Source organism: Monodelphis domestica, chromosome 7 (genome assembly GCF_027887165.1).
Source record: "Monodelphis domestica isolate mMonDom1 chromosome 7, mMonDom1.pri, whole genome shotgun sequence".
NCBI lineage: Eukaryota > Metazoa > Chordata > Mammalia > Didelphimorphia > Didelphidae > Monodelphis > Monodelphis domestica.
In genome coordinates, this window is record NC_077233.1 from 161,436,761 (window position 1) to 161,463,701 (window position 26,941).

General features: G+C 37.9%; 1 protein-coding gene and 1 long non-coding RNA gene across 11 annotated transcripts in view; one reads left to right on the forward strand and one right to left on the reverse strand.

Annotated features, from left to right (window-relative positions):
* The first annotated feature begins 214 nt into the window (after positions 1–214).
* LOC100021905 (transducin-like enhancer protein 4) overlaps positions 215–26,941 on the forward strand; it is a 167,294-nt gene continuing 140,567 nt past the window's right edge. For all 9 annotated transcript variants that reach the window (XM_007498939.3, XM_056805930.1, XM_056805931.1 and 6 more), the window contains exons 1-4: positions 215–355; positions 1,357–1,454; positions 2,493–2,556; positions 3,753–3,797. In XM_007498939.3, coding sequence (XP_007499001.2) covers positions 311–355; positions 1,357–1,454; positions 2,493–2,556; positions 3,753–3,797 — 252 coding nt within the window. In that variant the 5' untranslated portion in view covers positions 215–310. The remainder of the gene's footprint in view (positions 356–1,356; positions 1,455–2,492; positions 2,557–3,752; positions 3,798–26,941) is intronic.
* Positions 9,384–24,941, reverse strand: LOC103106045 (uncharacterized). 2 transcript variants are annotated; one of them, XR_008913588.1, is made up of 3 exons: positions 24,760–24,941; positions 14,226–14,290; positions 9,384–9,485 (listed from the first exon to the last, which is right to left on the reverse strand). It is a non-coding gene; the product is annotated as an uncharacterized LOC103106045 (long non-coding RNA). The 2 variants fall into 2 exon arrangements; XR_470231.3 differs by lacking the exon at positions 9,384–9,485 and adding an exon at positions 13,542–13,722 and having other exon boundaries at positions 24,760–24,940.

Sequence of the window (26,941 nt, forward strand, 5' to 3'; positions counted from 1 at the left end):
CGACAATGACCGCCGGCCAGTGACAAGCCCCCCGTGGAATGTTGGAGCGGTTCAGTTCTGCCGGGGACAGAGACGCCGCCGCCGCCGAGGGTTCCTCCTCTTGTGTCACGCGAGACCCGGGGGCGGGGAGGGGGGCGCAGAGACCGCCGCCGCCGCTGCTGCCGCTACCACCGCCGGAGAGACGCTCCTCCAAGAGCCAGCCAGCCAGCCAGCCCCGCCGCCCGCCCGCCGGGTGCCTTCTCCTCCTAGTTGCCATTAAAACAAATGAACCGAGCTGCTCTACCCAGCGCCGCCAACTAAATCGGTTTGGATGATTCGCGATCTGAGCAAGATGTACCCTCAAACCAGACACCCGGTGAGTGCAAGCAAAGCTCCGGCCCGCGGGGAAGGGGCACGGGGATACTTCTACGCTGGGATCCCCCCCCCCCCCATCTCTCCTCCCCACATTTTCAGTTTTACTACGAGGGCTTCTTGAAAAGAGGGGGGGGACCCCAAACAAATCCGTGTCCTCACTTCAGCTTAGCGGCTTTACCGTTGTTGGATATTGGCAAGGAGGAAAGGGATTGTGTGTGGGGGGGTCGTTTCAAGAAGGCAATTGAGTTGTAGCCATTTTCTTATTGTTGTCTTCGGGAAACCCTGAAACCCCGAAGATAACGATTTGTGATCTCGGCTCCTTCAGTTTGTCTAGAGATGGAGGGGGGGGGGGCGGAGAAAGGGGGAGACCGAGAGACGTGGGAGTGGGAGGGCTTTTCTCTGAGCTCTCCCCATCCCTGGGTTGATAGGGGTCCAAAGTGTGAGAGTGTGTGTGTGTGTGTGTGTTTGTGCGCGCTGGGAGGGGGTAGTGTTCCCACCCCACCCCCAGTCCCATGAGAATGAAACGTGTCGTTTTCAGCTCCGTCCCCCTCCCCCCCATCCTAGTTTCACAATGTGGCCAAAGTGTCCCTGACATAGACCGTGGCAGTTTGGCAGTTTCGATTCCGGGCTGGGGGAGTGCGTGTGTTCGAGCCGCTGCCCCTTCTCACCCTTAATGAGAAAAGAGGTTTCGAATCTTGATGTTCCTGAGAAAGGCGTGGATGGGGAAAAAAACGGTGTGTGCCTGCGTGGTCTGTGTCTGGGGGGTGAAGAGTACTGAAAATGAGGGGACTGCTACCTGGAGAGAAGAGACTTTTCTCTGTATTTAGAAGGAAAGTGGGGTGGAGGGGGAGGAAAAGGGAGGGGAGCTTTAATAGCTCTTTGCCTTAATGTACTGTGAATCACCCCACCCCCCTTCCCTGTTAGCCCTGCATGGTATGTTTTCTCAATCTCTTACCTCGTCTGTGATGTGGGATAATTAAATATTTTATTGTTGTTCTTTAGGCACCGCATCAGCCTGCTCAACCCTTTAAATTTACAATTTCCGAGTCTTGCGATAGGATTAAGGAAGAGTTTCAGTTTTTACAGGCTCAGTACCACAGGTAATGATGTTTACTTTCCTTGATCCTCCTGTTTGCTTAGTTCTTGTCAGTTTTTCTCCCCATTAACCTGCCCCCCCCTCCTTTTTCCATTTTGACAAGGTGAATGTAAAGATTTAGGGTGTCTTTTTTTTCTCCTCTTATAGAATGGATGAAGTACCCTTTTGGGCAGGTGCAAGAAAGTGTGAGCCTTTTTCTCCCCAAATTAATAGAAAAGAAGGCAGAATACTTTAAGACTAGATTTGGAAGATGGTGGCAAACTTTCAATAATGATTTATTGGTCCTAAAGAAAGCAAGGGAAAAGAAGATTCAGGGGCCTGTTTACTTCCTTGCTTATTTGTTGCTTGGGATTTTCTTCCTCTTCCTCTTTTTTCTACCCAACCATTTCACGTTTCTGTTCTGAGCTTTTTAAGGAGGAGAATCTTGACATCTCATAAGGGAGCTATCTCATTGCATTTTGGCTGAATGTTTTATTCTCAGAGTGATAATTGACTTAACGTTGACATTTTGAAATGATCTTGCTATAATTCTGATTGATGTATATTTCTTTTTATGTAACTTTAAAAAAAACTAACCCCAATTTGAACAAAATCAACAATTTGCCCCCCTGGGAGATGATATTCAGCTTGTCTATGTTTTTGGAGGGAAAGAGTCATCATTCATTAAGACATGTTTGATTCATATTTTTATTCATCTCTTTGTAGAACAATTAGGAAAACTCATTTGTGATATTTTGTGGGACTAGGTTTTATCATTTGTGACCACATATTAATCTCATTAAATTTTTAATTATAGTTTCTTTTAACGAATTTGTGAATGAACATTTCTATGTTAAAAGACTCAGTAATGAAATAGAGATTCCACCTCTTCCCACCTTACACTTAAAATAACACATTCCATTAAAAGGTGGTGGTGGTAATTTAATTGTTGATTTGAAATTTATGGATACTGATCTTGAGGAAGGTAATGAGCATACTTGGATTAGAAGAGAATGTAAATCAAGTATTATGGAGTACTTATGCTTCATTATGTCTTGAACAGTTTGAAACTGGAATGTGAAAAACTGGCTAGTGAGAAGACTGAGATGCAGCGGCATTATGTCATGGTAAGAAAGCTGAATAACACATTCAAAATGTCTATTAGTTTGATGTACCAAAAGCAGGAATTCATTTAGTTATCTTGAGGCTACAAAAGAGATCACTACTGTATTGCCACTGTAGTTGAGATTGTGGCATAATTTTCATCAGAAACCTGTAATTCCAGGATGTTAGAATTTGCCTCTGACAATTAGTTTTGATTTGAAATTTTCCTTAAAGTTTAATTACATACTATGTCATTTCTCTGTGCTTTGTTTTTTAAGGATTTGGGGAGGGGGAAGCTGAAATAACAAAAAACTATGCATCTCCACTTTGCTTATGATCAAAATAGTAGTGTTTTAGTGGTTTTCTTTGTTGTGTTTTATTATAATTCCAAATGATTTTAACCAAGAATTTTTTTGCATATGATTTAATTTTTAATGCTTTATTTTTTAAAAAATGAGGAATTAAAGAAGGTAAAGATTCTCTCTCCTTTTAAATAAAAAAAATCTACCTTAATGATGTATTGAATAAAATAGGCGTTAAAATTTTCTCAAGGTTTATTTCATCAGGATTCCCAAAGTTTCAGTTATCATCTGGGTTTAAAAATCATAGTTACCTTCCAAGACATATAATCATATATGTTTGTGTGATGGCTTCTAAATCAGCTAAAAGCTTACATTCTAGGCTTGCATCTAAGGCAATTTCCCTTTAATTTGTGGTTATAAATATACCATGCTTAAAAAATGAGAAAGTTAACTCCAGAGATTATTTCTAAGTAATGCTGCCTTTATGATCAATTTTTTCAAAGCAGAAAGATTAATTTTAACATGTATTTTTCCCATTTACATATTGAGTCTTGCCTAAGAATTGATATACACTTGTTACTGAGTTCACACACTAGAATTTTTCTTTTCTTATGATAAATTCTGAGAGAAAATAGGACATGTTAAGGATGCTCAGTTTTTGAACTTTGAATTTTCATATTTTTGCACTGCCTTTCTAACCCTCCCCCTCATCCTTCCATTTCAGAATGATTTTTTGCATTTTATTAAGTTAAAATTAGTGGCCATGTATCTGAGCTGATCATAAAGTTTATGGGAATGGGTATTATAGGTTGTGCATTTTTTGAAGTTCTTGCTTAGGACATTTGGAGTTTCAAACAGAAGATAGGAAAATTGCTTGATGATAGTCATGAATTTAATTGATTTTCCTTCTTTAACAGTACTATGAAATGTCCTACGGGTTGAATATAGAAATGCATAAGCAGGTAAGCCCTTGGTTTCTTTAAATTATAAAGTCATTTTCACTAATATATCACGCTTTTTAAAAACATAATTTTATAGTCTATTTGTACATTTGTATGTCTGGGTTCTAAAAATGATTTATGATATGTAGAATGCTATGGGTTTTTTTGTTTTTTCCCTTTTTTGTTTTGTATTATCATTTCAAATAAGATAAAAATGATAAACTTGCATATATATACCAAATGTTTACTTTTGAATAACGTTTCAAAATCAGAATCTTAAGTTTAGCATACTATTTTTTATTTTCTGGAAGATTTATGTTATATTAAGGATATAAATAAACTAGAATCTATGTGATCAGAAAAACATTTTTTCTTAGAAAAGGTCAAAAAGTAAAGTTGTAAATTCCATAGGCTCTTGGTTGATTGTGTATGGAAAGATAAAGGGTTAGCTGCAAAGAATCAAAATGGACTCTGTGGCCCTACCAAATAAATTGCTGTAAAATCCTCAAATTGGTCCCTTGAGGCTACTTAGTTGGATCTTATCAAGGAACTGTTGGTTACTTTCAAAATTTGTGAAAAGTAAATGAGACTGTTAGCAGGATATGATGAGGTTCATCACTGCCTTGAAGTCTAGCAATTAGTTCAGCCCCAAAAAAGTAGTGATTAGTAGGAAAGGTGAGTGTTGTAGTCACACATTGAGCTGTGGGTTTTAACCTTTTTTTGCTGGAGGTTAAAGTAAGTGGTTTGATTTGGATTTCCTAAAGAGAAAAAACAGTACTTTAAGAAAATTAAATGTCATTTAGCAATAATAATTCATTTTAGGGAGTTATTTTTTTAAATTCTCTTTTTGGTAGTGTTGCTTGGTATTTCACCTACTACTAATGGAATAGGTGTGGGCCTTCATTTCTCTGTGTTCAGAGGCTACTGAAGCGGCTTACTAGGCACTGTCTTTCTTATTCATGTTAAAGGTATATATCCTTACTTTCTGAGTTTGGAGATAATAATTGGCCCACATATTGTTAGTTTTTTGCTATTTCATGGGCCACTCCTTTTGTATGATTTTTAGACCTACCAGATATATTCAGTTACATTAAGGCTTATGGATTAGTAAAATTCAGTAAACTGATAGCATCTGAAAACATGTAGTGTAAAAACTTGCAAGTATTTAGTCATCACTTAATTTTGAGGGCTGAGAAAATGAGAATTTTTAATTCCAAATATTTTATTTCATTATTTCTATGGTTTAGTTGAATACAACACTGATGACAGCATGTTATGGATTTAGATTAGTTAGAATATAATTTTGGCATTACTGCCTTTTCTGTTTAAATTAGGAATATAACTATTGCCTGCTTATAGAGAATTCATTCAAGCTTATGGTCTTCCATTCATTCTGCCTTACTTCAGCAAATTATAGCTAAGATATTATTTGGCAATTATCACTGCTAAATTTTATCTTAGGTCTATATTTTATACATGTTTTTTGCTCTATGAAGATAAATAGCATCTTTTAAAGATTGAACTTGGTGACTAACATCTTTCTATATTTTTCTCCCCATCCCATGTTTCCATAACCTTTAGGCTTAGATTTCTTTATATTGTATAAGTACTGGAGAGATACACACTCCCATGCTCTGCCAGAAGTATTGCCTTTTATGATGTCTCCTAATTACATTTTTATACTTACACCTTTAATTGTGCTGTCTTCTTGTTCATAAGTCCTCAAATACTGTCCATTCTAAATTGAGAGCAGAGTGTATTTTTCCCTCCCCACCCCCTTGCTTTCAAAATTCAATCACATCAAGAATCCTGAGGGCAGTTTATCACATTATGAAATACAGACAGCCCTGCAAACCACCTACTTATTATATTTTCTTTCTTTTTCCCCTTAAGCACAGAGGCATATCTGTCTTTATTTGTTTTCCTAGGCAGACAGCCTTGGTTCCTCTTAGCTTCTTTTCCAGATGTACTCGCTGGATGCCCTTGTAATGGAAAGCAGGCAATAATGCAGTGAAGTTGCCCTGCGGCATAATTGGGCCTAGTTCTCAAGATCAGGTTAGGCTTATTCACTTATTAGATTTTCGTCTCAGAGGGTTCAAGAGTAGGAGTCCCCAGAGTCCTTGGAAGTACCCTAGTAATTGGTGGCCCTGATATTTGAAACCTTTGTGTATTTTTCGGTTAAAGCTCCTGTTCTTCTTGGCTGCTTCCAACTACACAGTATTTATTTTTAGAGAAATTTTTCATTGGAACAGAAAATGATGGCTGTGATGGAGGCATGACTCTGTGACTTAGCAAATTGATAAAAGGATAAATGCATGGAGCAGAAACAATGTGGGGTTCGATATTGTCTTCTCCCCCCACATCCCCCCAACTTGGTACTCATCATCAGTCATCCTGTGTTGATTTTGATAGAAGACTATTAAAGTGAAACCTATGGGGAATTTGTCATTCTGAAATGAAAGCTAATGTAATTAGTACCAATTAAAGTACATTTAGTAAATTGGATTTAATCTTAATTAAGCCTGCATAATGTTGCCAATTTTTAACAATTATGTTTGAGAACATAATTAATTTAAATTTTGGTAACTGAGTAAATAGCATTAGATTGGTAGAATGAGTTGATTTTTTTTAAAAGGGGATTGTGGGTACAAAGTAACATGACATAGAATTAAAGCATAAAATATGATGCTAATTTTTGGTCATCTCTACTAGGATCAATAGAACTGTGCAGATGAATCTAGAAGAAACAAAAGTTAGAGAGGAGTGTTATAGGCTAATAATATGAATCTATGCTTTCTTCTATCATTCCAGTATACAAGTGAAGATGACAAAAGGAATATATTTAAAGAACATTTTATTGAGATGTGTCCTTATCTTGAATTTCTAAAACATGGGAGATTATCAGAGGATAATTCTCTTAAAGGGCATCTCAGCTAATTTGTTCTATGCAGAGACAGTTAGCATAGTGTTTAGTAGATGTTACTTGTGTTGCTAATTAATATCTTAATAAATACAGTGTGGCTTTTTATCTTAAAATGGGTCAGTCATTGTTGCAGAATTGGGCTATGCTTGGATTTGAGATCATCTTAGCATGTCCTTCTCTTTTAGGTATGATGTATAACTAAACAAGACACTTTAAGTTTAAATGGACATTTGTTTTTACCATAAAAGGCTGAATATTGGAATTTGACTAACCAGTAGGCATTTCTGAATAAGAGCTAAAGGAATTTAAAAGGTGGAGGAGATGGAAATATTACATTTTGACTAAAAAAAGTGTCAAATAGTCTAGCTTCTTCCTAGTCAAAAGATCCCTTATTTTCAAATATTAGTCTTCATACATGTAAATCTTGATTTTATAAAAGCAATAGTGTGAAAATCTAAATGAAGTGGATGTAGACATAAAAGTATTTTTTTAAAAATCAAAGCAAGAAAAACTATTTCACTCCAAGCCATGTAAATTTTATTACAAGACCTGGGCAACAACCATTTGAGTGCTGTTAAAATATTAATTGAATAGAAATGAAAGGGCTCTGCCAGCTGATAGGATCTCATAATCATAGCTGCAGCAGTCGATGGTAAATGATGATAAATGGCATTAGGAACCTTTTAGCAAACTGTAATAACTACAAGGAGGGAAGCAGTATGGATTTGCATTATATCTGATACCCTCTAGTACCAAGTGGATTGCCAATACTGCTTGTTTAGCATTTTCTAAGGGCAATAGGATATTGATTTCTGACTTACAAGGAACAGCTCTATTTTCACCATTGAAAAGTATTGCAGGTTGTTAAGAAGAAATTGACTTGAAGAGGCCTGACTGCTGCCCATCATGGAGCAAATAAAGCAGAACTGCCGAAGCATGGTGGAGCAGCAAGATGGGCCCTCAGCAATTTGTTGCTATTAATTTACCGTGCTCGACAGCAAATCAATTGGCATCTACTGCATCTGCTGGAGAAAATGCTGTCCGGGGCAGATAAAAGGCCCTGCCCGGTCTAGAGAATGGACTGGATTGGCCTAAAGGAGACTGCAGCTAATGTGTAAATAAGTGAAATCAAGGCCACTGTTGCAGAGGAAGCTGTTTTTAATTAGGTTGGGGCTTTTTAGTGAGCTATTTTAGAAGCAGCCCAGGATTTTGAGAGTAAGAAGAGATTTATAGAGGCTAAAGAAATATACAACTGGCATGACATTTCATTCAGCCTTGAGCATGCTTGATTTTTGTGTCATTATCAATTTATTTGGAGAAAAATGGTGAAGGTAGAAAAAATCAGTTTGTATTTGCTTAGTTTAAGGTTCAGTTTTGACCCTTACCTTTTTTTTTTTTCTGAAAAGTGCCTGACTTCTTGAACATGAATTATCCATTTCATTGAAGACCTTATGATTAGGAAGTATACTAAGTTTTCAGAGAGAATGAATGTATATTTGCTTTTGCATACTCTTACATGATTAATTTTTTTTTTAACAGAAGTAAGCAGAATTGAACTTTTATATGATGGCAAAAGTACACTGTAATTGAAGGCATTATGTTCCATTTGCAAATAACTAGGGTGCTAATCGAAATGATACTGACAGAATTTGCCATCTTTTAGTAAACAGTAGGAAATTTTAATGGAAGGATGAATGGAGGATAATTATTATTGAACTGGAAACCTCAGAATGAAGGATTGCAAGGGGAGTTGTGTGGAAAAACTCCAAATAGAGGATGCATTTTTGAATGTGTTTTCTATCAAAGTGGAAAAAAAAAAGCAGACTGACTACTTTTTAGCTAGGTCAAAAAAATCTGCTTAGTGTAATACAGGAACACAACTATCCATTTGTCTGTATTGCTTACCAGTAATTTATGACATTCCACAATTTAGTGTCACCAGTACTAGTGATACTCCTTCCCCATTTCCTGGCTCCCCCACAGTTTGCATACATGGTGATAGGGGATACGTTTTGCTTTTTCCTGTTTAACAAGTCCAGTTAGCCACACCAAGTTACGTCTTAATTTCAAAATATCTTCTTTCAGCAGTTGCCAGGAAGAAGGATTGGTAGACCTAATGAGGAAGTAGAAATAGAAATTTTCACAGGACAAGAGTCAGCCAACCCTTTCACTTTCCTGGGAAGTGGAGCCAAGACATTTTCCTCTCTTGGGGGTGTTTATAACTATCAGGCACTAATGTACTACTTAAGGTGTCTCTAGTTCTGGAATTCCCATTCTGTCCTATTCCTTATTCTTCTTGAGGCATCAGGAAAAGAACTAAAGGTTTTACATTCATGACTTAATTGACTTTGCATATACAATGGATTTCACCTTGTAGAGTTCTTCAATAAAGCACCTGTCCCCTTTCTTGTTGCAAGACACTGGTCTTTGGAGCTGAGATCTTGGCTCCAGATCATTTATTGATCAGAGAGCACTTTGGAGACTTGAGACAGTTTTTGGACTTGGCTCACAAACAGCTAGACTATCCTCTTTAGTATCCGGGGCTCCCTAAACCTACTGTATCTCCCTTAGTCCAGTCCTTTATGACTCTAGGGGTTATAGGTTGGAATCAGACTGGCTTCAACAGGTGAGTCTTGCCTGGTCTTTTATAGACGAATGTGACTCACTTTCTCCCAGGAACACTTGCCTACTTAATGTGATACAGTTTGCTTCCTCTGAGGTAACCCATTTCTCTTTTTCTTCAAGAGCTGCTATCCGAATTAGCTTTTATCTTTTCCTTGTGGCTTCTAAAAGAATGCATAAAAAAGAAAAGGGTGTTTGTTAAATACCATCTTGTGGTTTTTTGAGGAGGGAAGGCAGGAGGGGGAAGATGTGATATTTGGTTATGTCTTTGTAGTTCAGAAAGATCCTTGAGATTCAGGAAGTCACACACAACTCAGACTTCTAAATGGATGCAGATGTTTTGCTTTTTGTTAAGACTGTGCAGCATTTAAGCAAAGAATTATTTCTCATTGCCTCTCAATTTTACCTCTTCATTTCTTTATTTGAGACTAGCATAGTTAATAGCTATCCAAAGTAGAATGGTTTTGGGGCAGGGTTGACCCTAGCTAGGCAAGTTTGCTTTTTAAAATTTGCTATTGAAATCTTAGTGGAGCAGGTTCTACAGACATTGGTTTTGTTCATTTTTTTTCCTTTGTAGAAAAGAACTCTTATGTCCTGCTAACAACTGGAGTCGTCAGTTCAATATTAATTTGTTTTAAAAAAAGCCAGTTGAGGGATGCAAATATATTGTCTATTTGGCTTTTAAAAAGACTTTCTCTACCTCCTTTGAAGTGATTAGACAGTCTGTATTTATTTCTTTTAGACAATGCATTGAATAGCAGTTAGAAACATTGTGAAAGGGCCAGAATTATTAGAAAGCCTTTCCTTTTCTTTTCAGTCTATCCCCCTTTTCAAAATCACTCAATAGTCAACTTTAAATTGATTTTAACTATTACTATCTCTTGAATCTAAGCTCTGATGTCATATGTGTACTATATGTTGAATAGGGATTTTGGATATTTAAGCTGGCAAAAAATAGGCTTATTTTTGCCTTTTAAGCAGAGACTTTAGATTTATTTAAATTGCTTACTTTAGCCTGTTACTTTTGAACATGTCATAATTCAAAGTGAAGGGCCTTAGAATAACATTAGTTCATTTGATATAAAAAATATTTTTAGTTTAAAAAGTGAACCTTGAGGTTGTTTTGACTCTGCTATAGTAGCAGCTGTCTCGTTGTCTGCTTGATATTTCCAATGTAGAAAGACTTGATCAGAGTATACCAACTTTATTTATTGACACATCTCTAATAGTTTACACAATCTTTCCCCATTAGCACCTGGTGAAGGTAGGCAATATGAATATTGTTAATTCACAAATAATAAAACGGAGGTTCGGCGAGCTAGTGGCTTGCCCTAGTACCTTGATAGAGCTACCACTCACACTCAGGTTCTTTTGAGATCAGGGTTTTTCTACTATATCGTCTTGTCATCTATATGCAATACACTTAGGTACGATCTTTTTTTTTTCCTTACTAGAGCTAGACCAGTGTTTTTATTAGGGATGACTTGGGTCTTCTGATTTGGGCCAAAATGTTGCTTTTCATACCTGCCAAGCAAAGAGACTGCTGCTAAGTTATATGTGACAAGATACCAAAGCTATGTATGTGAGCTTGCTTAGCTGGAGGTTTAAGAGTCACTGAGGTCACAGAATGCCTTCAGGCTCATTGGTCAATGATGTAGACATTGTCATTTTTAAGTTATTTACCCCCTTGATCTAGGATTGTCTAGCTGAAAGAGCTTTGGAGACAGAAGCCTTCGAATTCAAATTCTGCCTCTGTGCCTTATATTATTAAGGTTAACTCTAGGTCTGTGATCTTTTAGGGTATCTTTTTCTTTCTAAACTCTACAATTTGTTTTGATTTATGGGAATATATATTTAGAGTGGCAAGGACCTTCAAAATCATATATATATATATGTATATATATATATATAAATATGTATGCAGCTTCTTCATTTTATAATTGAGGAAACTGAGGCATACAGTATATAAGTGACTTAAGGAAGGTCATATTGGTGACAATCAGGGGTAAAATCTGGCTTTATGCCCAGGTCCTCTGACTCCAAATTAATCCTCTTTATTACATGGTGCTTTTGTAGTGATCCTTTTCCCTCTGTCCCCCTCCTAATCTTGGAGCTATCTGCTTGGACCTGGAAGAATGTCTTTTATAGTAACAATCAAGGGAACTTATCAAATTTTTCTTACTGTTTTTTCCTCTCTAAATGTCCATCTTTTCCATCCTACCACATGAAAGGGGCATGGGAGAAAAGGCAAAGAAGAATTTTTTTTCTAGTTTGCATCCTAGTCATAATTATGAAAATAATGAGTGGCAGTGCTATGGGAGCACCTTTCTTTACCCAGAGCTTAAGGTGTTTTATGTGTTATCCATCATTTCAGTGTTCTCATGTATTTAAATAGCTTCTGTCAGTGGAGAAACCAAGACCGTTTGCCAAACGTGCCATTCCACTACTCGTTCTTACCAGATGACACTCTTAAGGGCTTTGAATGTCTTGTCTGGTGTCACAATAAGAGGATCGGAATGCAGATGGGGACATCAAGATTTGGTGAGCTTAACTACTATGCCAAAGGTCACAGAGGCAGGCCTGGCCCAGTGTGGGATAGGCGGCATCTCCGTTTCTATGATGGTCCTTGCATTATGGTATATGAGGAGCAGCATGGTTATTCAGTTGGCAGTTTGAGGTGCTAAAATTCCCCCTCCAGCTAAAGCTGATGGGCTGTTTCTTTACAGTACTTCTTAAACAAAGATACGCTCCTTCCTCTGCCCTCCACCCCCCACCTGAAGGCTCCCGTCCCACCCTGTGGAATCCGGGATCAACAGATCAGGATGCCACAAGGCCAAGCTCTGTTTTCATTTTCGGCAAAGAACTTAATAAAACACTTTGATATTTGCATACAGTTAGTGTCACATGAGAATGTAAGTAATTTAGCATTGAGAAGGGGCACAAAAGCTGAGCCTGAAAGGCAAACATGGGCTGACACTGCTGGCTAGATAGAGGGAATTTGTGGAAAAATAACATAGGAAAGATGGAATTACAAGGAACAGAACTCAAGGCTGTGAAGTGCTTCCATTCTTGTACCCTTTGAGGTATATATTGACATAACAGAAGATGGTGCAAATGATAATATATTAATTTCATTATTCTGAATGTTTGAGCCTGCCTTTTGTGTTTTCATTGTTACAACTACTAATCACTAACACTTTTCTTGATAGAATATTTCTCTTTCTCTCCAACTTTCTTTTTAAATACTTACCTTCTATCTTAGAGTTAATATTGTGCATTAGTTCCAAGGCAGAGAGAACAGTAAGTGCTAGGCAATGGGAGTTAAGTAACTTACTGAGAATCACACAGCTAGGCATATCTGAGGTCACACTTGAACCCAGGACCTCTGGCCTGGCTCTCCATTCACTGAGCCACATAACTGCCCCCAGTAGAATATTCTCCATAACCAACCTTTAATTCTGTCTTTAATTAGTATGCCTCTGAAGAATTAGTTGTCTAGGAACACCCAGGTCTATATGCAGTTTGGGTGAAATCTGGGAAATGATGAGTCTTCTAATCATATTAGGGCATTTGTAATGCTATGAGTCTATTCCTTTCTCCCAACCCAATCCAAATGCCAGCAAGTTTCTAGTTCTTTTCCCTCATCTTGGTTGAAGGTCTTTCCATTTTCTTAATTTCTGCCAATTGGCTCATATTCATAGTTAAAGGTGATTCAGTAGCTGAAAATCAGACTTAATGATGCCTTTTTAGAAGTCTTCAGAAAGTTTGTTTTGATTCTTAGACTACCAAGGGATGTTGGTCAGCATCAGAGAGTTATTCAATAATAATGATAAATCAATACAGAACCACAGCAGTCATTATTTGGTACTACTTAATCTTCTAAACCGTATACATTTTTATTAACTTGAGAGATTTCTGATTGTAATAGATATGTTTTAATTATCTAATTTTGAAAGTTGAGAAATTTTTGCATTTTGTTATCAGAAAATTTACTTAATGTGACTAGTTGATGAAGAATGTATCTTTCAGTATAATCCAATGATCTTCCCTAGAGATGTGGTTTTGTTTAGTTTGTGTAATAATAAGCTTCTAGGATTCTTCCTTTTACAAGAGAAAATTCACTGCATGTTAGCATCTTTAGCAAAGGTTATTATTTAATCCCAGAAGTGGGGTGAATCAGGAAGATATCACAATAAATTTCATGCTAAAAGTATTCCATGGTTTCTTAAATCTCTTGAGCAATTTTTATTTAGAAAGGGGTATAGATCCTTTGACTTAATTCTAATAAGTTATTGGCTGGGAACAGAATAAGAAACAATTGGATAAAATAATGCTTAGTTTTGATTGCATGCTTCTTGATTCCTCTCAATATTGCTAATTCCATATGACAACTTCCTCTACCTAAAAAAAACACATTAAAAAATGATGCTTCTTTAGAAAGAGGTTCAGTCATTTGGCAGTCATTTGATTCAATCATTTAGGCAGGTTAAAGGGTTAAAGGTAACCTTCAGTCCTGCCCCCCCCCCCCAATTTCAACATTTAATGAAAGCTTTATTCACAACCATCTCTTCTCTAATCATACTCATTCCTTCTTTTGCTCTCTTTGTTATGAGGGCTAAAACAATGCAAGTGAATGCTTACTGTATTTTTTAAGTGATTTCCCTTTAAAAACCAAAATTGAGAAGCAGTGTTTTTTTATTTTTGAGATGCTTACTGATCTGATTTCTTATTTATTTTTCATACATGTGTACATGACTATGGTAAGGGTAGTCTATGTTTCTTCTATATATTTTCCATCATGAAAATTTTTGGAAGTGTGTTTATGATGATACTATATTATATTAAATATTAGCCATAAAACTGTATTAGAGATTAGATTGAGCAGATTCTTCTGATGGTCTTACCTGGATTGGTGGATTCCTGGGGCCAGAGCTTCTTAACCTAATGTTCGTGAATTAATTCCTGAGGTCTGTGAATTAAAAAAAATTGTAACTATTTCAGTATAATTGATTTCCTTTTAAATTCTATAGCCTTCACCAAATTGCCAAAGGAGTCCATTATATAAAAAGGGTTAAGACCTTTGGCTTAGGTTTTCACTCTGCTGGGCATCTCTATAGTGGAATTTGTGGTACCTCTTTACCAACATCTTAGTACATAGGATTATTATTATTATTATTATTATTGTTTTTACAAATGGAAATACCAGCATTCATCTTGATAATCAGTTTAATTCCTTGTTTGGTTTTAACAGTGTTTTCTCATATTGCTCTTCATGAAAACAGCTACTGAGGCAGAGTATGCATTCATAGACCTAGGGGTGCAGGCCTGAATTCTGTTCTCAGTTCTTGTAACTGATTCTGGAACCTTGGCCTCTGTAATAACACGGTCCATTACCTTGTTAAACTGACATAATGGAGAGAGACTGTTGTTGTTCAGGTAATCAAGCCTCTGTAGATTGAGACAAAAATGAAATAGTCTCTGCTCTCAAGGAGCTTCTATTCTGTTGGGGAGACACACAAATACAAAGAAAGTAAAAGATAAGACAATTTCTGCGAGAAGCCATGGGAAACTGATAAAGAAGAATCAATAAAAGCTTCATGTAGAGTTGGCCCTTGACAGCATTTCAGACATGAGAGTATTTAGTTTGAGTACACGTACAGCAGTGGGAGACAGAAGTTTATGAGTGAGGAATTCGGAGATATATTGTCATGTCTGAGGAAGAGCAAAAAGGCGAACTTGCCTGCACCTCGGACTTCATGAAGGTGGATGATCTAATACAACTTTAAAGGTAGATTGGAGCGAGGCGCAAAGGTCTGTAAGTGCCCAACAGATCAGATGTGATCAGAAATGGATTAGGGCTCTAGGGGAGGTTGTTGAGAAAGCAGAGTGACAGTCAGACCTGTGCCTAAGTAATTAAGCTCTGTTTTGCCAATTTACCTATTCGCTGGGATCATTGAAATGGAAAGGTAAATGGTAGGTATAAGTATATATTAGTATTCTGCCAATAGGGATATAAAAGGCAATATTGTGGATAGGGTTTGGGCTCACATACCTTGGACAGTCCAAGTGTTAAAATAATTGGTGCTACCTTGGGTGAATTTTCTATAGATGATTTTGTGGAATAAGTGAACAAAAATTAAACCCAATAACATGCAGGGCAAGTATTCATGCTCAGGAAATTGTGGACCTATTAAAGGTTAGTTTATGTATTATATCAATTTAGTAAGTTCAAACTAACCACATAATGACAAACTCAGTAAATCCCTTAAAAATATTAATGAATGGTCTTGCCATGTGTTGTAGTTATTATAAATACCTGTGGGACCGTTTGTTGAAAACTTTATGTACTTGCTTCATGGTCTGGAGGTATCTCTAGGTTGTCGGTTATTTCAATGTTTCAGCCTACCAACCTGCTGAAAGGCTTAGGAATTTATCAACTTAAAAAATTAATTATAACTGTAACTATATATATTTAAACCTTTACCTTCTGTCTTGGAATCTATACTGTGTATTGGCTCCCAGGCAGAAGAGTAGTAAGGGCTAGGCAATGGGGGTCAAGTGACTTGCCCTGGGTCACCCAGCTGGGAAGTGTCTGAGGCCAGCTTTGAACCCAGGACCTCCCCTCTCTAAGCCTGACACTCAATCCACTGAGCTACTCAGCTGCCCCCATAACTATATTTTAACATAATTGTTTTCCTTTGTAATTCTATGAGTTTTATATTATACGTTTGAAGACATTATTCTGAGAATAATTCCAAAGGGCTCTCTGAGTCGCTCCATATTTAGGGCTGTCCCTTGAATTGATCTCAGAAGGAAGCTCAGGGTTCTAAGGGACAAAGCAGATAAAGGAGCACATTTCAGGTGTGAGAGTATGTGGTACCCACCATGTGCCAGGCATGGTGCTAAGGGATGCAGAACAAGGTAAAAGACAGCTCCAGGAGGATTCACAGTTGGAAAAATTTAAGAACCCTTGGTTCTTGGTTATGAGCCTGGTGGTCAACAACCAGATTTTTGTTGAGTCCTTGATTTTCCAGCAAGTCCAAAATGTGGTTTTTATCTTGGACTTCAGGTTGTGTGGGCACCGGTGGACTCGGCCCTCTTGGTGTTTGGCTCCCTCAGTTTCAGCTCCAAACTCTGCCACAGTGTAAAAGAGGGGGCTTGTTTAACAGCTGGGTTTTTTTCCTCTGAAAGAAACAAGGAATTGACTGACCTCAAGGATGTAGACATTGTGGAGTGTGGTTTATTGCATCTACTGTGAGCCTTGGTTTATCTCAGAAAAAATATTGATGTTCCATAAAGTGGCCAGTAGCACAGAGGAGAAGCTCCGTGGAGCCTGGCTATTTGGGGTGGGCGGTGGAGGGCCGTGTACCGAGTGCTCCAGGCTCCCCCACCTGTGGGCTTGGAGCATGTTCCCAGCAGTCAACATTTGTCAGATATAGGAGGAAGATGAGCATCTAGACACAGAAGCTAGACTCCTACTCCATGTGGCTGTCCCTGAAGCCAGTGTCAAGGACCCAGGTTAACCAGGTACAAGCAGAATGGAAAAATACCTTTCATGTGAGCTGACGGAGATCCACATAACTCCACAGAAGAAGGGCTCTGTTGGAATAGTAGGATATTCTAGGAAATGATTTATGTAAATTCATATCATAGAATCATAGATTGAGAGTGCAAAGGGCCCCAGAGACTATGAAGCCAATTTCATTTACAATTGAGGAGTCTCAATCTCAGGGTTTAGGTGACTTTGCCCCAGGGTCACCTAGTAGGTGTGTAAGGCAAGATTTGAACCCAGTTTTTCCTGACTCAAGGCCAGTGATTTATCTAGTGTTCTATGATGCCTTTCTAAGCTGGGCTAGAAAGTTTCAAAGTTCTGTATTTTATTTTGGCTTGAATATATTTTTTTCCTTTCTTTTTGGGGCAGAAGGGGAAGGTATCGTACCAGGTATGATATGGATGCTTTGTTCTAATTGGTTTTTGATATTCTAGACAACTTGGTTAAAGGATGGTGGTACAGATATAGGGATAAGGGAGGATTGTAAATGATCTTGCAAAAGAAATCTCTTGGTTGTAATAAGGTAAATTTTATTTTCCCTTCATTTAAAGGTTAACTCGTTTAAGAGATAATAGGTACAAGACTTGACTCCTAAAAGCTAATAGCCAACCTACTTTCCATTTCATTCATTAAATGTTTATTTAGTGTTTATTAAGTGCAGGGCACTGTACTAGTCACTGTGAGGGACAAAAATGATGTTCTTGGCATTGTCCCTAGGCCCTCTCAGGCTGTCCAAAGTCAAATGAATCTTTAGAGATAATCTAGTCCAGTTGTCTCATTCTGCATCTGAAATACAAACCGCTTTCTGATGAAATGGTCTGGACTGTGTGGTTGAGCTACCTTAGGAAGAAAGAAAGGAAGGATTCACTTCTCACTAGGGGGATCAGGATAGAGGTGCCACTTAAGCTTCGCCTTTGAAGGAAAGGTAGACTTTAAATAGATTTCCATAGGAATTGTGGAAGGAGCAGTGCATTTCAGGAAATAACATTCAGATTGGCAGTATTGCAGAATTTCTGTAGGGGATATTGGAAGTAAAGTTGGAAAGGTAGTTCAGGACCAGGTTGTGAAGGGCTTTGAATTTGGGGCAAGACACAGAGTTTGGCTTTTTTGTGTGTGTGCAATGAGGATTCATTTCATGTTTTTAAGTAAGAGAGTTGATGTATTCAAAATAGCATTTTTTTAAAAGGTGGTATGCAAAATTAATTTGAAAATAGGGTCTGTAGCCTGGGAGACCAATTAGGAGCTACTGCAATAATCTAGTTATTATATGATGAAAGCCTGAACTGTCACAATAAGTAGGAATGGAAAGAAAGGGATGGATTCTAGGAATGTGAGGAAAGAATTAATAGTACTTGGCAACCAGTTGGGTGTGAGGAATGAAAGAGAGGAGAGGAGTTCAGAATGGAGATTTTCAGCCTGGATGACTAGGCTGTACCATTGATAAAGGAAACTTGGGAAGAGCTATTTTGGGGGTAATGATAATAAATATGATTTTAGAATGGTTTTTGAGATGCCAGAAGGACATTAATTTAAAAAGACATGTAATTCACTAAACTTTTAATAGCTTTTGAACTGATTTTCATATATCTATCTGTCCAGGTCTGTCCAGGATCTATCGATCCTTTATACTTCTATCAGAATAATCTTCCAAATGCACAGGTCTGACCATGCCACTGTCCTGCTCAAAAACCCTAATTTGATGCTAGGATAAAATATAAACTTCTATAAGACCATTTATGAACTGTCTCCAATTTTTTTCAGCTTTTTTATTGGGTATTATTCCAATTCACATAATATCTTCTAGCCAAGTTGGAGTACCACTAGTTGACACCTAACATTTTCATTTCTCACCTCTAAACCATTACTCATGTCTGGAGTTCACTTCTTTTCTCCACTTGTCTATATTGATTTCTTCTTTATAGATTTTGCTTTGATGCCACCTGCTTATGAAGCTTTTCTGGTTCCCCCTACTGAATGTTGCCACCTTCCTCAGGATTTCTTAGAGCACTTTCCTCTTATACCCATTGATTATACTTTTCTGTGTCATATCTCTCAAGTAGAATATAAGCTCTGGAGAATATGATTTATTCTGTAAATTCTATATTTATAGTTTTAAGACTGAATTACAGTACCTTTGTTATTCTTAGGAACCTTATAAAAGTTTTTTGTTTTAATTCACTTGCCTATGGTGTGCCGTGGACAGTTAGAAATACAGAATTGAAACTCTTGCATTTCTGGATCTAGTCATGTTTTCTTCCTTCCTTTCTTTCTAAGCTTTACCTTAGATTGCCAAGACAGAAGAATGATAAAGGCAAGGCAATTGGGATAAAGTGACTTGCCCACTCAGTTAAGAAAGGTCTGAGGTCAAATTTGAACCCAGGACCTCCCATTTCCAGGCCTGGCTCTATATCCACTGAGCCACCTAGGTGCCCCTGAACTGGCCATATTTTTGAAAACATTTTTGTTGTAGTGCATCCCATGTGGTTAGTGTGAGTGAGAGTAGAGTTCTGATTGGTTTGACTAAGACAGATGTGCTCAGGAGTGAACAAGGACAGAGAACCCTCATTGCCTTCTGAGACCAGCAAGCTGCACTCCCACTTTGAAATAGACTGGCATTTTCTTCTTTAAGAAGTTGAAAATACATCTTAGTCTTGCTGGCTACAGGGGGCTGGAATTAATGAGGCAACTCCTTGTAAATGATCTTATCGGTTTTAAGTCCAGCACAGGGAAACCTTCCTTTTAGTAGTAGCTGTTAGCCATGAATAACTAGGCTTTTCATATCTATCTGTCTTTGTTCCCAAACATAGTGCATGTGACTATATGTATATGTTGGGAAACAGCCAAGTTAGTTTGAGTGGGCCCTTTGGATTTAATCTTTATCAATTAGATTATATCTGGGTGGTGTGAATTTTTCTCTTCAGATTTAATTTTATGTTGACCTAGATGATCTTCTTATCTACTGGTCCCTCCACAATGCCTTCTGAAGTCAGGAACAGAAAGCTCTTCTTCCCTTTATTTTGCTTTTGTTCTTAAGAAGGAAGCTTGGTATAATCAGTCAGCAGTATACCTTGTGCAACATTTATGAATGTTATCACCTGAGAGATTTGGCAGGTAGGAGCATGGGGCTCAGAGGGAGGCCAAAAGTCAATCTTTTATTGGTCATGTTCTTTGGCTTTTTGTACAAGGCATCTTTAGAATTTATAATAAAATCAAAATAGCAATCTGTGAGAAAGCAGTAATAAAGAACAAAATCCCTCTTGACAGTATATTTGATAAATGGTCATCTAGGCTTTTTGCATGGTTATACTTAGTTACCAACTTTTCAGAAAATTGTAAAATAGTTGCAGAATCCCAACATAAAATAAAAAACCCAAATCAAAACTTGTTTGAAAAATATTTGTTTGTAAATTCGCCCTACCTTTTCTATACACTTATTTTAAATCTTTGCTGCAATCTTTGCTGCTTCCTATCTTCCTAGTAAGAGCAGTAGTGATAGTAAAAAAAAAGTTAAATAAACATGAAATTAAAAAGGCCATAGAATATATTTTGGTAAACCAAAATATTGCTTGGTGGCATAAAGCCACAGATCCATTAAAAAAAAAGGCATGCGGAAATGTGGTTTTGCTGTCTGTCATACAGTCTGCTCAACTGTCAGAAACATACGTTGTTTTATGGTGTGTTTTCACAAGTCTGACCACAGCTTTCACTCCCTTGAGCTTTTTCCCTCTTATATGTCTAGATTAATTTATGGAAGACTTGAATCTAGCAATGTCAACAACAACAATCAAAAAGAGTGGAAATCTTGGGCAGAGCAGTTTGCATTGCAAAATTCTGTTTTAGGTACAGTAATATTTAGTCCTGCACAGATGAGAGCTCTGTGTTATATCATGAACATGTTAAATGCTCATATTATGGGACTGACCAGTATAAGTAAAATAAATATTTGGGTTCTAGCCCAGCCAGGAAGAGGCCAGAGATCTAGGCATCAATTGCATTTGTTCTAAGTGATCAAACACAGGAATTTCCTATCCTGAAATAATGCTATATGTTTAGAATGAATTTAGGCTTATAACATTTGTTCATTTGTGTCCTCCCTTCTTTCTTTAAACACTGGAAAATATGAATTAAGTTGAACATTTTCCCTATTTTGGGAGGTAAATTTTTATCCTCTTTAATATTTTAAATTTGTTGGACATGATGAGCCTAAATATTTCAAGTTATGATCCTAGCTCTGCTGCTGTTTATGACCTCATGTGAGTCACCTAACCTCTTCTGGCCCCAGTTTCCTCATTTTTAAAATAATGAGTGGGTTGAAAGAGTTCAAAGAAATAAGAAAAGAACTCATATATACAAACATAGTTGTAACATCATTTTTTTAGAGGCAAAAAACTGGAAAATAAGGCGATGTCCATAGCTGCTCATTGGTTGATGAAGCAGATTATGGAATACTGTTGTGCTCTGGTAAGAAATCATGAAGGGGAAGGTTTCATAGAAACCAGGGAAGATCCATGATATAATGCAGAGTGAAGTGAGCAGAACTAGGAGGACAAATCAATGGCTGAACAAATTATGGTATATGAATGTAGTGGAATATTGCTGTGCTATATAGTAAGAAATCATGAAGGGGAAGGTTTTAGAGAAATCTAGAAAGATTTGTATAAGCTGATGCAAGTTAAAGGGAGGAGGACAGGCGAGCAATGTATATATTAAGATAATGTTATAAGGACAAACAACTTAGACTTAAGAATTCTGATCAAATGCAGTGACCAACTGTGATTCCAGGGATGGATGTTAATGCATGTTACCCATTTCTTGATAGAGAGATGATAGTATGAGACATTTCTTTTTGGATGTGTTGGGAGAATTTGTTTGCTTGATTGTGAACATCTGTTCCAGTGGTTCATTTTTTCCCATTTTCATTGTGTGTGAGGGGAATAGGTCAAAATTCTAGGGAGAAAAAAATGCTTGTTGATTAAAAAAATAAAAAAGTTTAATTTAGATTAGGTTAGATTGGATGGCCTTTTAATAGCTTTCTAACTCTGTGATTCTTTTATGTCTCTTATTATTTATGTTGCCTGGATAAAGCACTTACTTTTGGAATTCAAGGATAACAAAAAATGCACTGCAAACTTTAAAAGTGCTATATAAATGTTAACTTAATATAAATAATGATGCCTTATCTTTGTATCTCCCCCCCCCCCCCCCAAGCAGTAAAGTTCCTAATAAATGTTTATTGTGTAAATGGTTATTTCCTTTCATTGTATTCTGGATACCAGTTCCAGATTGTTTAACACTAACTTTATCAGGTAGCCCAACTGGGCACTAGCTTCTTTTTCTTGGGTGTCATGTTGTTGGGGATATGGTATTGATTCCTTCCCATTTCTGTGTCTGTGTTGTTCCTTTCCTCAATTCTCTCCTCCCACTCCGCTCCCCAAGTATTCAGAAAACTGCCTGCTTTTTACAATTGCATTTCCATATCTGTTCTACTTTTTTAGATTTTTGCTTTACTTCTCCAATCAGCCAGCTTCCCCAGTGTACATCAAGAGAACCACTTTTTAGCTCTTGAGTAATATGCTATATTGGGGGGAAAAATTCTAGTCACACTCACAGAATGGTAGAGTGGGAAGGAGCTTTTCTAGGCCAGTCAGGCCACAAGCATTTTTTAAAAGCTTGCTGTTTAATAGGTACTGTGTAAGTGCTGGGGATGGAGAGACAAAAATCCAATAGACCCTGCCCTCAAGGGAGGGTTGTCAATGTGTAGATTCCCAAGTCTATACTGGATAAATGCGATATAAATAGGAGACAGGGAGGGCACAAACAAAGCCCGGGGAAGGTGAGAGTGGCTCAGGACAATCTTAGTGTGTAATATGGTGCTTGGGCCATGCCTTCTAGGGAGAGAGGGGTGAGGAGGGAGTGAAGCTGGAGATGGATGACCAGAGCAAAAGCAGAGAGAGGAGATGGAGGGTGGGCTAGAGAGAAGACCATTTTTGCCTTCCAAGTCCATCTGTTGGAGTCCAGTTCCATCACTTGAGAAATGATGAGGCTAAGGCGTAGAGGGGTGATGCAGCAGTTCCCCTGCCTCCACACCTATTAAGTGTTGGTGTCAGGATTTGAAACTGGGTCTTTTCACCCAAGAGTGTTGCTTTTTCTATAATATCTTTTCTCCTACTTAGGAAAAAGTAGGCATTCATATGTCTCCTGTGAGCACTCTACACAAACCTTTATATTAAATGCATAAAAGTGGAAGCAAGACATTTGGTATCAAAAAATGTTTGATTTTTGGCAGAAACTCTTAACATTCCCTTAATCTTTGCAAAAAAAAATTGTCACTTTTGTTGTGTCTATAGAACTTTTTCCATGAGAAAATCTTATATAAATTTGCTCATTTTTCATTTCAACATGAATTCTGTTCTTCAGTATCAGTCTAGTAAGTAGTGCTTTCTAATGGAAAGAAATGAGAGTTGGAAGACCTAGGTTCTAGTTCTATCCCTGACATTTTATGTAGTTGTAGAATTTTGAATGTTACTTCTCTTCTTTGCCTCAGTTGCTTCCTCTTTAAAAGTGAGGATAATCTATTTTAAAATTGGAATTAATGGTAAAATGGGGTTTATTATGTAAACTTTTAACTTATAATAAACTCAGGAATGTGTTTAAGTATACCTTCTGTGCTCCATTAAGTTTATACATATCAAGAAGTTCATTGTGGTTTCTAAGTACAAGTCAGAAACAGAATTCAAAGTGACCTTGCAAGCCATATTGGATGGAAGAAGTTCTTAAGGACAAGTGCAAAGTAAAACATTTAGGGAAAAGAGTTTCCCTCCATATTCAACAGCAAAATACTGTATTGGTCGATGTAGAGAAATTTCAATTTTAATGCTTTTCTTAATCTCAAAACTGATTTTATTTTTTATTTTTTACTCCATTATGAGCAATATAGAAGTGTTTCCTTCAAAACCAACAAATTCCCTAAACCTAATTTTTCTCCCCATTGTCAATAGATAAAAAGTAGGATCTGGGGGCTATACCTGGTTCACACATAGTTAAATGTGATTAATCTTGGCTAGTTTTCCTTAAATGTCTTTGTTACAAAGAAGAAAATGCTTAGAGTGGAGTCTTTCTAGAAATGATAGATATAAAAAAGAGAATCTGTAAGACTTTTTTTAAATGTACATCTGATAAAACTTGTCATAACTGAAGGTTTGGAACAGTTTTTTTTTCCTATCCTTTTCTTGACCCTATACTTAGTGGTAAAGTAGTTTTGAGATTAAGTTCATTTTTATGGAAATTATACCCCTTAAAGTTCAGTGTGTGTGTGTGTGTGTGTGTGTGTGTGTGTGTGTGTATCTTTGCATACATGTACCTAGTTCACAAATCCCACCACTTCCCCATTTCTACCATGCATTTTTTTTTACTTTTCACCTGATGTAAAATAGACATGTAGGGCAAGTGTCCTATTGACAAAGATTGGAGGAAGGAGATCCTAAGCTTTAAACACTACTAAATTGACCAGTAGCCAAAAAAAAATACTGAATGTCTTTTCTGGGTCACAGTGCATGAAAGTGGAGAAACAACAAATTTCCTGAGGCAGAGCCTGTGACCTTACACTTCCTTTCAATCAATCAAGAAGGTCTGGGTTTCTTTACTGTGCCATCCAAGCTGGCAAGCACCACCATCTGTCTTGGCTCTGTTCCCATTCTGAATAACTTGCCCTCTGCCCTGTGGTCCTCTCCTCCTTTATCCTTTTCCCTCATGTAGTATAAATTAGTGAAGTCCACCTTCCTAAGTGAGATAGGGCCCAAGCCTGAATCAATACCTAACTGTAAAGCGACTCAATGTATGGCATTATCTATGCTTGTTCACGTCTTTAGAAAAGCAGTAAGACTGACCCTTGGAGATTGTCTCTTAAATCCTCACTCATTAGTCCTTGGGAACCAGGCAGGGGACAGGTAATGGCATTCCCCCTTTACAGGTGTAAAAGAGTCCTCGAGAAGTGAGCAGAGCTCAGCGGACATCTCGGGTCCTTTTGATAGCCGTAGAGTTAGGGCTGGAACTTTGCCTTTGTCCTTTTGGAATGCCTGATCATTGGAGAGCTCTGCAGCTTGTGGTGATGTCATCAGCCTGTGGCAGAGTGCAGGCCCAGCTGGGCCCGGGGTGGTAGAGCTCCCTCTCTCGGTGCTCTCTCCCCTGGGGCCGGGTACTGGTTTTTCTGCTAAAGACTTTTGTATCTGGTAAAGATACACGAGGTTTTGATTTTGTTGTCTCTGGTCCCTTCCCTCCTTCCTTAAACCAGATCTCTTCTTGATGCTGACTTGTTTTTGTTACTGACATCACTCCTGCTAGACTTGAAACCTCAGTAGCATGCTTGATTTTTTTTCCCTCTTGATTTCTACATCCAGCTGCCAAGCCCTTATCTGTTTTCCCTTCAGACTGTATCAGCCCTTGCTGCCTGTCGGATCACCACTCCTCTTCTTTAGGCTGCCCATATCTCATCTCTGGACTTTATTATTGTAATAGCTTCCTTAGTGGATGTGCCTTTTACAGTCTGTTCCCCACTCTCATGGATCTTATGCTGCCTCTAGGTTAACCATCTTAAAAGTACCCCTTGAGGGGGCAGCTGGGTAGCTCAGTGGATTGAGAGCCAGGCCTAGAGATGGGAGGTCCTGGGTTCAAATCTGGCCTCAGACACTTCTCAGCTGTGTGACCCTGGGCAAGTCACTTGACCCCCATTGCCTAGCCCTTACCACTCTTCTGCCTTATTGACTCCAAGATGGAAGGTGAGGGTTTAAAACAGTACCCCTTAGATCTTAGGATTCTCTTGCTCAGAAAACTGGTTCCTGGTAAAGTCTCACAGTTCTTAGTCAAGAGCCTTTACAGAATGGCTTCAGTCAGCCTGCCCTACATACTTTACGACACGCGTCCTGTGTGTGTCCTAGACCTGTTGGCTAGTCTGGTGAAGCCTCTGGACCATGAACACTCGGTAAAAAACTTCTGAATTCAATGACTCTTTGATGCCCTGGATGGGTGCAGAGAGATTTGCCAGACGCTCTGCGTCTTTGCTTATTTTGCTCTTTTTGCCTAGAATACCTGAGTTCTAGCTCTGCTTTTCAAAATACTGTTGACTCTTAAGGCCTACCTTACTTGACTCAATTAAATGCTTCTTCTCTCTGAGAGTTTCCTTGATTCTCCATGCAGTAGTGCTGTATCTTTCTGGCCTCTGAACCTTTTCTAGCTCTTTGGACCCTACTCCTGGGGCGTTTATCACATACTTGTGTGATTTGTGGACATGTCTTATCTCCTTTAGTCATGTGTAAACTCTTTGAGATAAAGGGCCATGTTTTACCTATTAATCTTTCTATCCCTCTCCCTCACCACACCACCTTCCTGTATTGTCTAGTACACAATAATAATAATAGTAAAATTTATATAGCACCTACTCTGTGCCAGGCACTGGGCTAAACACTTTATAAATAGCTCATTTTATCATCACAACAAGCCTGTGTTGTAGGTGCTGTAATTATCCCTATTTTACTGTTGAGGATACAGAGGCAAATAGGTTAAGTGTTTTTCCCAGACTCACACAACTAATAAGCTTTGGAGGTTAGAAAACTCAGGTCTTTTTGGCTCTCTTCACTGGGCTATTGGCTGCTTCAAATACAGTAGGTTCTAAATAAGGATAGCTTAAAGGAAGAATGCCTGAAACAATCCTACTGTGCTCTATTTTGAAAACTTGTCCTGATGAATATTCTGAAGTTGTTTTTTGTCCCTGGGATAATTTAAATCCCTTCTGTAGTTCATGCCTCCTGCCGCCTTGCCTTACTAACCCCTTTCCCAAATGCTTTTGTCCAAGAGGGAAGGAAAAGCACAGCTTGGGCATCTTGACTTCTTCCTTTGTACCAGGGCTTCCCAGAACACTGATTCTGTTGTTATATGATCTGAGGCCTGTATTGAAATTCTCATTCGGGTCCATATTTTCCCAACCACAAACATAGTATTATTGGGTTATAGAATCACAAAGGTAGTAATGCCAAACAAACAAACAAACAACTTTCTGTGGAGTCAGAGGACCTA